This window comes from Scyliorhinus torazame, chromosome 16, assembly GCF_047496885.1.
Source record: "Scyliorhinus torazame isolate Kashiwa2021f chromosome 16, sScyTor2.1, whole genome shotgun sequence".
NCBI classification, from domain to species: domain Eukaryota; kingdom Metazoa; phylum Chordata; class Chondrichthyes; order Carcharhiniformes; family Scyliorhinidae; genus Scyliorhinus; species Scyliorhinus torazame.
In genome coordinates this window covers 91,687,921-91,703,788 of record NC_092722.1, presented here as the reverse complement: position 1 = coordinate 91,703,788, position 15,868 = coordinate 91,687,921, and the positions used below count along the sequence as shown (strand labels likewise).

Here is a 15,868-nt window from a genome sequence, read left to right as displayed (position 1 = left end):
AACATTCCCGAGATCCCAATCACTGCGAGTTAACGTTCCCAAGATCCCAATCACAGCGAGTTAAATTTCTCGAGATCCCAATCACAGCGAGTTAACTTTCCCGAGATCCCAATCACAGTGAGTTAACTTTCCCGAGATCCCAATCACAGTGAGTTAACGTTCCCGAGATCCAATCAAAGGGAGTTAATGTTGCTGAGATCCCAATCACAGCGAGTTAATGTACCCGAGATCCCAATCACAGCGAGTTAAAGTTCCCGATATCCCAATCACAGTGAGTTAACGTTCCCGAGATCCCAATCACAGTGACTTCACATTCCCGAGATTCCAATGACAGCGAGTTAACGTTCCTGATATCCCAATCACAGCGAGTTAACATTCCCGAGATACAATCACAGCGAATTAACTTCCCATGATCCCAATCACAGCGAGTTAACGTTCCCGAGATCCCAATCACAGTGACTTCACTTTCCCGAGATCCCAATGACAGCGAGTTAACGTTCCTGATATCCCAATCACAGCGAGTTAACATTCCCAAGATGCCAATCACAGCATGTTAATGTTCCGGAGATCCCAATCACAGCGAGTTAACATTCCCGATATCCCAATCACAGAGTGTTAACGTCACCGAGTTCCCAATAGCAGCAAGTTAACGTTCCCGAGATCCCAATCACAGAGAGTTAACGTTCCCGATATCCCAATTAGAGCGGGTTAACGTTCCCGATATCGCAATCACAGCGGGTTATCATTCCCAAAAACCCCATCACAGCGAGTTAACTTTCCCGAGATCCGAATCACAGCGAGTTAACATTCCCGAGATCCCAATCACTGCGAGTTAACGTTCCCAAGATCCCAATCACAGCGAGTTAAATTTCCCGAGATCCCAATCACAGCGAGTTAACTTTCCCGAGATCCCAATCACAGCGAGTTAACTTTCCCGAGATCCGAATCACAGCGAGTTAACATTCCCGAGATCCCAATCACTGCGAGTTAACGTTCCCAAGATCCCAATCACAGCGAGTTAAATTTCCCGAGATCCCAATCACAGCGAGTTAACTTTCCCGAGATCCCAATCACAGCGAGTTAACGTTCCCGAGATCCAATCACAGGGAGTTAAAGTTACTGAGATCCCAATCACAGCGAGTTAATGTTCCCGAGATCCCAATCACAGCGAGTTAAAGTTCCCGATATCCCAATCACAGTGAGTTAACGTTCCCGAGATCCCAATCACAGTGACTTCACTTTCCCGAGATCCCAATGACAGCGAGTTAACGTTCCTGATATCCCAATCACAGCGAGTTAACATTCCCGAGATCCAATCACAGCGAATTAACTTCCCATGATCCCAATCACAGCGAGTTAACATTCCCGAGATCCCAATCACAGCGAATTAACTTTCCATGATCCCAATCACAGAGAGTTAACATTCCCGAGATCCCAATCACAGCGAGTTAACTTCCCAAGATCCCAATCACAGCTAGTTAATGTTCCCGAGATCCCAATCACAGCAAGTTAACGTTCCCGATATCCCAATCACAGTGAGTTAACGTTCCCGAGATCCCAATCACAGTGACTTCACTTTCCCAAGGTCCCAAACACAGAGAGTTAACGTTCCCAAGATCCCAATCACAGTGACTTCACTTTCCCGAGATCCCAAACACAGAGAGTTAACGTTCCCGAGATCGACAATCAAAGCGAGTTAACTTTCCCTATATCCCAATGACAGCGAGTTAACATTCCCGAGATCCTAATCACAGCGAGTTAACATTCCCGATATCCCAATCACAGCGAGTTAACATTCCCGAGATCCTAATCACAGCGGGTGAACTTTCCCGATATCCCAATCACAGCGAGTTAACATTCCCGAAATCCTAATCACAGCTTGTTAACGTTCCTGATATCCCAATCACAGCGAGTTAACATTCCCGAGATCCAATCACAGCGAATTAACTTCCCATGATCCCAATCACAGCGAGTTAACATTCCCGAGATCCCAATCACAGCGAATTAACTTTCCATGATCCCAATCACAGAGAGTTAACATTCCCGAGATCCCAATCACAGCGAGTTAACTTCCCAAGATCCCAATCACAGCAAGTTAATGTTCCCGAGATCCCAATCACAGCAAGTTAACGTTCCCGATATCCCAATCACAGTGAGTTAACGTTCCCGAGATCCCAATCACAGTGACTTCACTTTCCCAAGGTCCCAAACACAGAGAGTTAACGTTCCCAAGATCCCAATCACAGTGACTTCACTTTCCCGAGATCCCAAACACAGAGAGTTAACGTTCCCGAGATCGACAATCAAAGCGAGTTAACTTTCCCTATATCCCAATGACAGCGAGTTAACATTCCCGAGATCCTAATCACAGCGAGTTAACATTCCCGATATCCCAATCACAGCGAGTTAACATTCCCGAGATCCTAATCACAGCGGGTGAACTTTCCCGATATCCCAATCACAGCGAGTTAACATTCCCGAAATCCTAATCACAGCTTGTTAACGTTCCCGAGATCCCAATCAAAGCGAGTTAACATTCCCGAGATCCCAATCACAGTGAGTTAACTTCCTGAGATCCCAAATCACAGCGAGTTAACATTCCCAAGATCCCAATCACAGCGAGTTAACTTTCCCGAGATCCCAATCACAGCGAGTTAACTTACGGGCAGCACGGTAGCATTTTAGATGGCACAATTGCTTCACAGTTTCAGGTTCGATTCCGGCTTGCGTCACTGTCTGTGCGGAGTCTGCACATCCTCCCCGTGTGTGCGTGGGTTTTCTCCGGGTGCTCCGGTTTCCTCCCACAGTCCAAAAATGTGCAGGTTAGGTGGATTGGCCATGATAAATTGCCCTTAGTGTCCAAAATTGCCCTTAGTGTTGGGTGTGGTTAGTGGGTTATGGGGATGGTGTGGAGTTGGGTGGGGTGCTGTTTCCAAGAGCCGGTGCAGACTTGATGGGCCGAATGGCCTCCTTCTGCACTGTAAATTCTATGAATTCTAAATTCTATCTAAACTTCCCGAGATCCCAATCACAGCGAGTTAACTTTCCCGAGATGCCAACAGCAGCGAGTTAACGTTTCCGATATCCCAATCACAGTGAGTTAACGATCCCAATCACAGGGAGTTAACATTCCCAAGATTTCAATCACAATGAGCTAACATTTCCGAGATCCCAATCACAGACCATTAACGTTCCTGAGATCTCAATCACAGGGAGTTAACGTTCCTGAGATTCCAATGACAGCGAGTTAACTTTCCCTATATCCCAATGACAGCGAGTTAACATTCCCGAGATACTAATCACAGCACGTTAACATTCCCGATATCCCAATCACAGCGAGTTAACATTCCCGAGATCCTAATCACAGCGGGTGAACTTTCCCGATATCCCAATCACAGCGAGTTAACTTTCCCGAGATCCTAATCACAGCTTGTTAACGTTCCCGATATTCCAATCACAGCGAGTTAACATTCCCGATATCCCAATCACAGCGAGTTAACTTTCCCGTGATCCCAAACACAGAGTTAACGTTCCCGAGATCCCAATCACAGCGAGTTAACTTACGGGCAGCACGGTAGCATTGTAGATAGCAGAATTGCTTCACAGTACCAGGTTCAATTCCGGCTTGGGTCACTGTCTGTGCGGAGTCTGCACATCCTCCCCGTGTGTGCGTGGGTTTTCTCCGGTGGCTCCGGTTTCCTCCCACAGTCCAAAGATGTGCAGGTTAGGTGGATTGGCCATGATAAATTGCCCTTAGTGTCCAAAATTGGCCTTAGGGTTGGGTGGGGTTACTGGGTTATGGGGATGGTGTGGAGTTGGGTGGGGTGCTCTTTCCAAGAGCCGTTGCAGACTCGATGGGCCGAATGGCCTCCTTCTGCACTGTAAATTCTATGAATTCTAAATTCTATCTAAACTTCCCGAGGTCCCAATCACAGCGAGTTAACTTTCCCGAGATGCCAACAGCAGTGAGTTAACGTTTCCGATATCCCGATCACAGTGAGTTGACAATCCCAATCACAGGGAGTTAACATTCCCAAGATTTCAATCACAGGGAGTTAACATTTCCAAGATTTCAATCACAATGAGCTAACATTTCCGAGATCCCAATCACAGACCATTAACGTTCCTGAGATCTCAATCAAAGGGAGTTAACGTTCCTGAGATTCCAATGACAGCGAGTTAACTTTCCCGATATCCCAATGACAGCGAGTTAACAGTCCCGAGATCCTAATCACAGCGGGTTAACATTCCCGATATCCCAATCACAGCGAGTTAACATTCCCGAGATCCTACTCACACCGGGTTAACTTTCCCGACATCCCAATCACAGCGAGTTAACTTTCCCGATATCCCAATGACAGCGAGATAACATTCCCGAGATCCTAATCACAGCGAGTTAACATTCCCGATATCCCAATCACAGCGAGTTAATTTTCCCGAGATCCCTTGCTTCACAGCTCCAGGGTTCCAGGTTCGATTCCGGCTTGGGTCACTGTCTGCGCGGAGTCTGCACATCCTCCCCGTGTGTGCGTGGGTTTCCTCCGGGTGCTCCGGTTTCCTCCCGCAGTCCAAAGATGTGCAGGTTAGGTGGATTGGCCATGCTAAATTGCCCTTAGTGTCCAAAATTGCCCTTAGGGTTGGGTGGGGTTACTGGGTTATGAGTATGGTGTGGAGTTGGGTAGGTTGCTCTTTCCAAGAGCCGGTGCAGACTCGATGGGCTGAATGGCCTCCTTCTGCACTGTAAATTCTATGAATTCTAAATTCTATCTAAACTTCCTGAGATCCCAATCACAGCGAGTTAACTTTCCCGAGATGCCAATAGCAGCGTGTTAACGTTCCCGATATCCCAATCACAATGAGTTAACGATCCCAATCACAGGGAGTTAACATTCCCAAGATTTCAATCACAGGGAGTTAACATTCCCAAGATTTCAATCACAATGAGCTAACATTTCCGAGATCCCAATCACACACCATTAACGTTCCCGAGATGTCAATCACAGGGAGTTAACGTTCCTGAGATTCCAATGACAGCGAGTTAACTTTCCCGCTATCACAATGACAGCGAGTTAACATTTCCGAGATCCTAATCACAGTGAGTTAACATTCCCGATATCCCAATCACAGCGAGTTAACATTCCCGAGATCCTAATCACATCGGGTTAACTTTCCCGATATTCCAATCACTTTCCTGAGATCCTAATAGCAGCGAGTTAATGTTCCCGAGATCCCAATCACAGTGAGTTAACTTCCCGAGATCCCAATCACAGCGAGTTAAAATTCCCGAGATCCCAATCACAGCGAGTTAACTTCCCGAGATCCCAATCACAGCGAGTTAACTTTCCCGAGATCCCAATCACGGCGAGTGAACTTTCCCGAGATCCCAATAGCAGCGAGTTAACGTTCCCATATCCCAATCACAGAGAGTTAACGTTCCCGATATCCCAATCACAGCGGGTTAACGTTCCCGAGATTCCAATCACAGGGAGTTAATGTTCCCAAGATCCCAATCACAATGGGTTAACGTTCCCGAGATCCCAATCACAGCGGGTTAACTTTCCCGAGATCCTAATCACAGTGACTTAACGTTCCTGAGATCCCAATCACTGTGAGTTAATGTTCCCCAAGATCCCAATCACAGCGAGTTAAATTTCCCTATATCCCAATCACAGCGAGTTAACTTTCCCAAGATCCCAATCACAGCGAGTTAATGTTCCCGATATCCCAATCACAGCGAGTTAACTTTCCCGAGATCCCAATCACGGCGAGTGAACTTTCCCGAGATCCCAATAACAGTAAGTTAACGTTCCCGATATCCCAATCACTGAGAATTGACGTTCCCGATTTCCCAATCACAGCGAGTTAACGTTTCCGATATCCAAAGAGCAGCAAGTTAACGTTCCCGAGATTCCAATCACAAGAGTTAACGGTCCCGATATCCCAATCACAGCGGGTTAACGTTCCCGAGTTTCCAATCACAGGGAGTTAATGTTCCCGAGATCCCAATCACTGCGAGTTAACGTTCCCAAGATCCCAATCACAGCGAGTTAAATTTCCCGACATCCCAATCACAGCGAGTTAACGTTCCTGAGATCCCAATCACAGCGAGTTAAATTTCCCGAGATCCCAATCACAGCGAGTTAACTTTCCCGAGATCCCAATCACAGAGAGTTAACGTTCCCGAGATCCCAATCACAGGGAGTTAACAAAGGACAAAGAAATGTACAGCACAGGAACAGGCCCTTCGGTCCGCCAAGCCCGTGCCGACCATGCTGCCCGACTAAACTACAATGTTCTACACTTCCTGGGTCCGTATCGCTCTATTCCCATCCTATTCATGGATTTGTCAAGATGCCCCTTAAAGGGAGGATTATTCCGTGTTCTTGTTTTTTCTTAGTTAGTTGTTGATATTTGCTTTTTGTTTATTTCTTTTTCCATCTGTTGTTAGTTTAATATATTATTTAAATAACGTTTAATGTATATTTCTTTATTAAGTTGTAAAAACGGAAAATCTTTGTTTGAAAAACTTCAATAAAATATATATATTTTTTAAAAGATGCCCCTTAAATGTCACTATCGTCCCTGCTTCCACCACCTCCTCCGGTAGCGAGTTCCAGGCACCCACTACCCTCTGCGTAAAAAACTTGCCTCGTACATCTACTCTAAACCTTGCCCCTCTCACCTTAAACCTAGTAATTGACCCCTCTACCCTGGGGAAAAGCCTCTGACTATCCACTCTGCCTATGCCCCTCATAATTTTGTAGACCTCTATCAGGTCGCCCCTCAACCTCCTTCGTTCCAGTGAGAACAAACCGGGTTTATTCAACCGCTCCCCATAGCTAATGCCCCCTCCATACCAGGCAACATTCTGGTAAATCTCTTCTGCACCCTCTCTAAAGCCTCCACATCCTTCTGGTAGTGTGGCGACTAGAATTGAACACTATACTCCAAGTGTGGCCTAACTAAGGTTCTATACAGCTGCACTATACGTTCCCTAGATCCCAATCACAGCGAGTTAACGTTCCCGAGATCCCAATCACAGCGAGTTAACGTTCACGATATCCCAATCACAGCGAGATAACTTTCCCGAGACCCCAAAAACAGAGAGTTAACGTTCCCGAGAACCCAATCACAGCGAGTTAACTGCCCGAGATCCCAATCACAGGGAGTTAACGTTCCCGAGATCACAATCACAGGGAGTTAACGTTCCCGAGATCACAATCACAGGGAGTTAACGTTCCCGATATCTCAATCACAGGGAGTTAACATTCCCAAGATTTCAATCACAGGGAGTTAACATTCCCAAGATTTCAATCAGAATAAGCTAACATTTCCGAGATCCCAATCACTGACCATTAACGTTCCTGAGATCTCAATCACATTCCTGAGATTCCAATGACAGTGAGTTCACTTTCCCGAGATCCTAATGACAGCGAGTTAACTTTCCCGATATCCCAATCACAGCAAGTTAACATTCCCGAGATCCCAATCACAGCGAGTTAACTTTCCCGAGATCCCAATCACAGCGAGTTAACTTTCTCGAGATCCTAATCACAGCGAGTTAACTTTCCCGATATCCCAATCACAGCGACTTAACATTCCCGATATCCCAATCACAGCGAGTTAACATTCCCGATATCCCAATCACAGCGAGTTAACTTCCCCGCGATCCTAATCACAGCGTGTTAACGTTCCCGACATCCTAAACACAGCGAGTTAACGTTCCCGATATCCCAATCACAGCGTGTTAATGTTCCCGTTATCCCAACCACATGAGTTAACATTCCGATATCCCAATCACAGGGGGTTAACGTGCCTGAGATCTGATCCACAGTGAGTTAATGCTCCGGAGATCCCAATGACGGATTTAATGTTCACGAGATCCCAATCACATGTGGTTAATGTTCCCGAGATCCCAATAACAGGGGGTTAAGGTCCCGAGATCGGAATCAGGCAGTTAACATTCCCGAGATTCCAGTCACAGGTGGTTAAGGGCCCGAGATTGGAATCAGGGAGTTAATGTTCCTGAGATCCCATTCACGGGGTGTTAACACTCACGGGATCCCAGTCCCAGCAATTTAACATTCACGGAATTCCGATCTCAGCGATTTGATGTTCCCGAAATCACAATCATAGGGGGTTAACTATCCCCAGGTCCCAGTCTCATTGAATCACAGCAAGTTAACATTCCCGAGATCCCAGTCACAGCTAATTGTTGTTCCAGATGTTGTGCAGAAGCCGTTAACATTCCTGCATCATGATTGAGATTGGAAACATTCCTGCTGGCTCAGAGAATGGCAGACCTCTTTGTGGAATAGCTCAGAATGGCTTACATTTGCTAAAACCCCCACATTGCATTACACCAGGCCCACTTCTCAACTCCCCAGGCTCTGTCTGTCTGTCTCTCTCTGTCTGTCTGTCTCTCTGTCTGTCTCTCTCTGTCTGTCTCTCTCTGTCTGTCTCTCTCTCTCTGTCTGTCTCTCTCTCTGTCTGTCTCTCTCCCTGTCTGTCTCTCTCCCTGTCTGTCTCTCTCTCTGTCTGTCTGTCTCTCTTGGTCTCTCTGTCTCTGTCCGTGTCTCTCTCTCGGTTTCTCTCTCTCTCCGTCTCTCTATCTGTCTCCCTTACTGTCTCTCACTCTCTGTCCTCTCTCAATCTCTTTCCCTCTCTGTCAATCTCCCCCCTCTCTCAATTCCTCATATCTGTCTGTCTCTCTCTGCCTGCCTCTCTATCTCTCTCACTGTCTGTCTCTCTCCCTATCTCTTCCTGTTTCTCTGTCTCTCTCAATCTTTCTTTCCCTCTGTATCTCTCTGTCAATCTCCCTTTCTCTTGCTCCCTCTGGGCTGAATTTTCCGTTTTTGAGTCTATGTGCTGATGCCAATGGAGAATCCGTGGACTTTCAAGGTAAAAAAAAAAATCGTCTACACACCTGCACCGCTTCTTCTACAGGTGAGGGTTTAGTACCGGCGCCGCGTGGAACACCCTCAAAACCCACAAAAATTAGTGCAGGAATCGTCAAGTCCGTGATCGACAATCGCAGGGCTGACGCTGCAGCCGCGCTTAAACACAGACAGATCGGGCCTGAAAAGATGGGACAGGTTGTGCTGGCGCCCTGACAGCTGACGGGTTGGCTGGGGCTATACGACCTAGGGCACCAGGTTTAAAGGGGTTGTCAGCAGCATGCGCAGCTGCATGGCTGCCTTGCCAGCTGCAGTAATGGTCCACACCGACCCCACAGCCCACCTCCTGGCCACCCCACCACTACCCTCCCCAGTCCTGGCAGAGGCCCCCCGGCCAGGCGATGCGGACATTGTCCGTACGCCCTCTCTCTCTCTCAGCAGCCATCACACCAGGTTCACAATTTGTGAAGCGTCGGGAATCAGCCCATCGGCGGCGGAGGTGGGCCCACTAATGATATGTAAACGGTGGTTAAACTATGCGCATTGACGCTTTCCTCGAGGAAGCGCAGCATCGTGATTCGGCATCAAACTGGCATCAAACCCGCGCCTGCCTCGATTTCAGTGGCGGGAGCTATTCTCCGCCCTCTTGCACACAGGGGGCGGGATTCTCCCGTACCCAGCGGGGCGGGAGGTCCCGGCTGGACGGAGTGGCGTGAACCACTCCGCACCTTCAGAGGCTAGGCCCATCCCGGAGTGGTTGGCGACCCGCTGGCCAGCGGGATAGGTGCCTGGCGCCACGCCAACCGGCGCCGAAGGGCCTCCACCGACCGGTGCGAGCCGGCGCATGCGCGGGAGCGCCAGCGCGTGCTGGCGTCATCCCCGCGTATGCGCACATGGAGTCACTTCCGCACCTGGAATGGCGGATGACCACGGCCTCCAGTGCGGAAGGAATAGAGTGTCCCCACGGCACAGGCCACGTGGATCGGTGGGCCCCGACCGCGGGCCAGGCCACGGTGGGGGCACCTCCCAGGGCCAGATCCCCCCGCGACCCCCCATGAACCCCGGAGCCCGTGCGCTCCGCCAGGTCCCACTGGTAAGGGTCGACTCCAATTTACGCCGGCGGGACCAGATTAGAACGGGTGGGACTTCGGCCCATCGTAGGCCGGAGAATCCGTACAGCCCCGGGATTCACGCCGACCCCCCGGCGATTCTCCCCACCCAGCGGGGTGTCGGAGAATACCGCCCCTGATTTCGGCGTTAGCTAACGGAGAATCCCGCTCTGCCTCTCAGTCTCTCTCCATCTACCTGTGTATCTCTCTCTGCCTGTCTCTCTCTTTGTCTGTGTGTCACTCTCTCTATGTCTCATCCCCTCTCAAGTCTCTCGCTCGCTCTATCTATCTCTCTCTTTCCCTCTGTCTGCCTCTCTCTCTGCCAATCCCCTTTCTTTCATTCTGTCTCTTGCTCTGTGTCACTCCCACCCGTCCCTCCTCCCTCTCCACCCCCTCCACCACCCCCTCCTCCTCCCTCTCCACCCCCTCCACCACCCCCTCCTCCTCCCTCTCCACCCTCTCCACCCCCTCCACCACCCCCTCCTCCTCCCTCTCCACCCTCTCCACCCCCTCCCTCTCCCTCTCCACCCCCTCCTCCTGCTCCCTCTCCACTCCTCCACCTCCCTCTCCACCCCTCCTCCTCTCCACCCCCTCCTCCTCCTCCCTCTCCACCCCCTCCTCCTCCTCCCTCTCCACCCCCTCTCCTCCTCCCTCACCCCCCTCCTCCTCCTCCCTCCTCCACCCCTCCTCCTCCTCCCTCTCCACCCCCTCCTCCTCCTCCCTCTCCACCCCTCCACCTCCTCCCTCTCCACCCCTCCACCTCCTCCCTCTCCACCCCCCTCCCTCTCCACCCCCTCCTCCTCCTCCCTCTCCACCCCCTCCACGCCCTCCTCCTCCCCCTCCACGCCCTCCTCCTCCCCCCCCACACCCTCCTCCCCCCCCCCCACACCCTCCTCCCCCCCCCACACCCTCCTCCTCCTCCCCACCCCCGCCTCCCCCCTCCCCCTCCTCCCCCGCCTCCCCCCTCCCCCGCCTCCCCCCTCCCCCCTCCCCCCCCTCCCCCACCCCCGCCTCCCCCCCTCCTCCCCCCTCCGCCCCCCCCTCCACCCCCCCTCCTCCCCCCTCCGCCCCCCCCTCCACCCCCCACCCCCTCCTCCTCCCCACCCCCTCCTCCTCCCCCCACCTCCTCCTCCGCCCCCGCCTCCTACTCCCTCACCCCACCTCCTCCTCCCCCCCCACCCCACCTCCTCCTCCTCCCCCCCACCCCCTGCTCCTCCCCCCACCCCACCCCCTCCTCCTCATCCCCCCCCCACCCCCTCCTCCTCACTCCCCCCCCACCCCCTCCTCCTCATCCCCCCCACCCCCTCCTCCATCCCCCCCCCCACCCCCTCCTCCTCATCCCCCCCCCAACCCCTCCTTCTCATCCCCCCCCACCCCTCCTTCTCATCCCCCCCCACCCCCCTCCTTCTCATCCCCCCCCCCCACCCCCTCCTCCTCCCCCCACCCCACCCCCTCCTCCTCATCCCCCCCCCACCCCCTCCTCCTCATCCCCCCCACCCCCTCCTCATCCCCCCCACCCCCTCCTCCTCATCCCCCCCCCACCCCCTCCTCCTCATCCCCCCCCAACCCCTCCTCCTCATCCCCCCCCACCCCCCTCCTTCTCATCCCCCCCCCCACCCCCTCCTCCTCATCCCCCCCCACCCCCTCCTCCTCATCCCCCCCCCCACCCCCTCCTCCTCATCCCCCCCCCACCCCCTCCTCCTCATCCCCCCCCACCCCTCCTCCTCCTCCCCCCCCCCACCCCCTCCTCCTCATCCCCCCCACCCCCTCCTCCTCATCCCCCCCCACCCCCTCCTTCTCATCCCCCCCCACCCCCTCCTCCCTCATCCCCCCCCACCCCCTCCTCCTCATCCCCCCCCCACCCCCTCCTCCTCATCCCCCCCCACCCCCCTCCTCCTCATCCCCCCCACCCCCTCCTCCTCATCCCAACCCCACCCCCCCCCTCCTCATCCCCCCCCCACCCCCCCCTCCTCATCCCCCCCACCCCCCTCCTCATCCCCCCACCCCCCCCCCCACCCCCCTCCTCATCCCCCCCACCCCCCCCCCCACCCCCTCCTCATCCCCCCCACCCCCTCCTCATCATCCCCCTCCACCCCCTCCTCATCATGCCCCCCCACCCCCTCCCCCTCCCCCCACCACCCCCCTCCCCCACCCCCTCCCCCACCCCCTCCCCCCCCTCCCCACCCCCTCCCCCACCCCCACCCCCCCCTCCCCCACCCCCTCCCCCCCCCACCCCCCCCACCCCCTCCCCCCTCCCCCCCCCCCCCCCACCCCCCTCCCACCCCCTCCCACCCACCACCCCCCCACCCCCCCCCCTCCCCCCCCCACCCCCCCCCACCCCCTCCCCCCCCCCACCCCCTCCCCCCCCCCCACCCCCCCCCCCCACCCCCTCCCCCCCCACCCCCTCCCACCCCCTCCCCCCCACCACCCCCTCCCCCCACCCCCCCCCCACCACCCCCCTCCCACCCCCTCCCCACCCCCCTCCCACCCCCTCCCCCCCACCACCCCCTCCCCCCCACCCCCCCCACCCCCCCACCCACCACCCCCCACCCCCCCCCCCCCCACCACCCCCCCACCCCCCCCCCCCACCCCCCTCCCACCCCCTCCCCCCCCCACCACCCCCTCCCACCCCCTCCCCCCCCACCACCCCCTCCCCCCCACCACCCCCTCCCACCCCCTCCCCCCCCACCACCCCCCTCCCACCCCCTCCCCCCCCCACCACCCCCTCCCACCCCCTCCCCCCCACCACCCCCTCCTCCTCCTCCCCCCACCCCTCCTCCTCCTCCCCCCACCCCCTCCTCCTCCTCCTCCCCCTACCCCCTCCCCCTCCTCCCCCCCCACCCCCCTCCTCCCCCCCCACCCCCTCCTCCTCCTCCCCCCCCACCCCCTCCTCCTCCTCCCCCTACCCCCTCCTCCCCCTCCCCCTCCCCCTCCTCCCCCCCCCACCCCCTCCTCCTCCTCCCCCTACCCCCTCCTCCCCCTCCTCCCCCTACCCCCTCCTCCCCCTCCTCCCTCCTCCCCCTACCCCCTCCTCCCCCTACCCCCTCCTCCCCTCCTCCCCCTACCCCCCTCCTCCCCCTCCTCCCCCCCCCACCCCTCCCCCTCCCCTCCTTCCTCCCCCCTCCCCCTCCTCCCCCCCCACCCCCCTCCTCCCCCCCACCCCCCCTCCTCCCCCCCACCCCCCCTCCTCCCCCCCACCCCCCCTCCTCCACCCCCACCCCCCTCCTCCCCCCCTCCTCCCCCCCCACCCCCCCTCCTCCCCCCCCACCCCCCCTCCTCCCCCCCCACCCCCCCTCCTCCCCCCCCACCCCCCCTCCTCCCCCCCACCCCCCCTCCTCCCCTCCTTCCCCCCCCCACCCCCTCCTTCTCCCCCCCTCCTCCCCCACCCCCCCCACCCCCTCCTCCCCTCCTTCCCCCCCCCCACCCCCTCCTTCTCCCCCCTCCTCCCCCACCCCCCCCACCCCCCCCCACCCCCTCCTCCCCTCCTTCCCCCCCCCCACCCCCTCCTTCTCCCCCCCTCCTCCCCCACCCCCCCCACCCCCTCCTCCCCCACCCCCTCCTCCTCCCCACCCCCTCCTCCCCCACCTCCCCCACCCCCTCCTCCTCCCCACCCCCTCCTCCTCCCCACCCCTCCTCCTCCACCCCCACCCCCTCCTCCTCCCCACCCCCTCCTCCCCCACCTCCCCCACCCCCTCCTCCTCCCCACCCCCTCCTCCTCCCCACCCCTCCTCCTCCACCCCCACCCCCCTACCCCCCCTCCTCCCCCCACCCCCTCCTCATCCCCCCCACCCCCTCCTCATCCCCCCCACCCCCTCCTCATCCCCCCCACCCCCTCCTCATCCCCCCCCACCCCCTCCTCCTCATCCCCCTCCACCCCCTCCTCCTCATCCCCCCCACCCCCCCTCCTCATCCCCCCACCCCCCCACCCCCTCCTCCTCATCCCCCCCACCCCCCCTCCTCATCCCCCCCACCCCCCCACCCCCTCCTCCTCATCCCCCCCCACCCCCCCTCCTCATCCCCCCCACCCCCCCACCTCATCCCCCCCCTCCTCATCCCCCCCACCCCCTCCTCATCCCCCCCACCCCCTCCTCATCCCCCCCCACCCCCTCCTCATCCCCCCCACCCCCTCCTCATCCCCCCCCACCCCCTCCTCATCCCCCCCACCCCCTCCTCATCCCCCCCCACCCCCTCCTCATCCCCCCCCACCCCCTCCTCATCCCCCCCCACCCCCTCCTCATCCCCCCCCACCCCCTCCTCATCCCCCCACCCCCTCCTCATCCCCCCCACCCCCCTCCTCATCATCCCCCTCCTCATCATGCCCCCCCACCCCTCCCCCCCAGCCCCTCCCCCCCACCACCCCTCTCCCCCCTCCCCCACAACCCCCTCCCCCTCCCCCCCCCACCCCCTTCCCCCTCCCCCCCAGCCCCTCCCCCCCAGCACCTCCCCCTCCCACCACCCCCCTCCCCCTCCCACCACCCCCCTCCCCCTCCCCCCCCTCCCACCACCCCCTCCCCCTCCCCCTCCCCCCCCTCCCCCTCCCCCTCCCCCCTCCCACCCCCTTCCCCCTCCCACCCCCTCCCCCCCTCCCCCACCACCCCCTCCCACCACCCCCTCCCACCACCCCCTCCCCATCCCTCTCCACCCCCTCCTCCTCCACCCCTCTCCACCCCCTCCTCCTCTCCCTGGCTCCTCACCCTGTAATGAATCAGTTGGAGATAGTTATAAGGTGTTCTCCTCTGGAAGTCTGCCTGCACTGTTTCAGTGACCATGTGGCGGGATTGTTGACCCAGACTGGCTGTCACACAGTGCTGGAGGCAGGCGGCTCGGTGCAGGAGGCTCTGGAAGAATTGTAGAGGGTCTAGGGGGGCCCAGGAGTTGCCCCCTGGATCCTGCTGGACGCACAGCCGCTGGCAGCGGGTCCGCAGGCGGCGAAGGGCCGAATGGCTGAGGAGAGCTCTCTCCAGCAGGGAGACTGCCTTCGCCCAGTGATGCTGGTGGTATTCCCGCAGCCCCCCGGCGTACAGCAAGTCGTAGGGCTGCTGGAGGAGAGGGTCCGACCCCAGGGTCTGTTCCCCATAGTCGACCAGCCCCGCAGAGCTTAGCTGCCTCCCGCAGCCGAACAGCAGCAGCAGCGGTAGAAACTCCATTCCCGAGCCTGATGTAGCTGGCGTCCCACCGAACAGAGAGAGAGGAAGGGGAAGGGCTGGGAGAAGGAAATGGGAGGGAGAGAGGGAGACTGAATAGAGAGAGGACGACAGAGGGAGAGACAGAGGCAAAGAGTGGCAGGGACAGAGAGACAGACAGCGAGATAGAGAGACACAGAGAGGGATGGACATAGATAGGGGGAGAGAGACAGTGAGAGAGAGAGAGACACACACACAGAGGGATGGACAGAGATACAGGGAGAGACAGAGGGAGAGGGATGGACAGAGATAGTGGGAGAGACAGAGGGAGAGTGATGGACAGAGATAGAGGGAGAGACAGAGGGAGAGGGATGGACAGAGATACAGGGAGAGACAGAGGGAGAGTGATGGACAGAGATAGAGGGAGAGGGATGGACAGAGATAGAGGGAGAGTGATGGACAGAGATAGAGGGAGAGACAGAGGGAGATGGATGGACAGAGATAGAGGGAGAGACAGTGAGAGAGAGAGACACACACACAGATGGATGGACAGAGATACAGGGAGAGACAGAGGGAGAGGGATGGACAGAGATAGAGGGAGAGACAGAGGGAGAGTGATGGACAAAGATAGAGGGAGAGACAGAGGGAGAGGGATGGACAGAGATAGAGGGAGAGTGATGGACAGAGATACAGGGAGAGACAGAGGGAGAGGGATGGACAGAGATAGAGGGAGAGACAG

The 15,868-nt window shown here is 57.3% G+C and overlaps 1 protein-coding gene across 1 annotated transcript in view; it reads right to left on the bottom strand.

The window, feature by feature from the left end:
- LOC140392279 (prolyl 3-hydroxylase 1-like) overlaps nt 1–15,311 on the bottom strand; it is a 158,670-nt gene extending 143,359 nt beyond the window's left edge. The window contains exon 1 of the mRNA XM_072477596.1: nt 14,701–15,311. Coding sequence (XP_072333697.1) covers nt 14,701–15,153 — 453 coding nt within the window. The 5' untranslated portion in view covers nt 15,154–15,311. The remainder of the gene's footprint in view (nt 1–14,700) is intronic.
- Nucleotides 15,312–15,868: the final 557 nt, after the last annotated feature.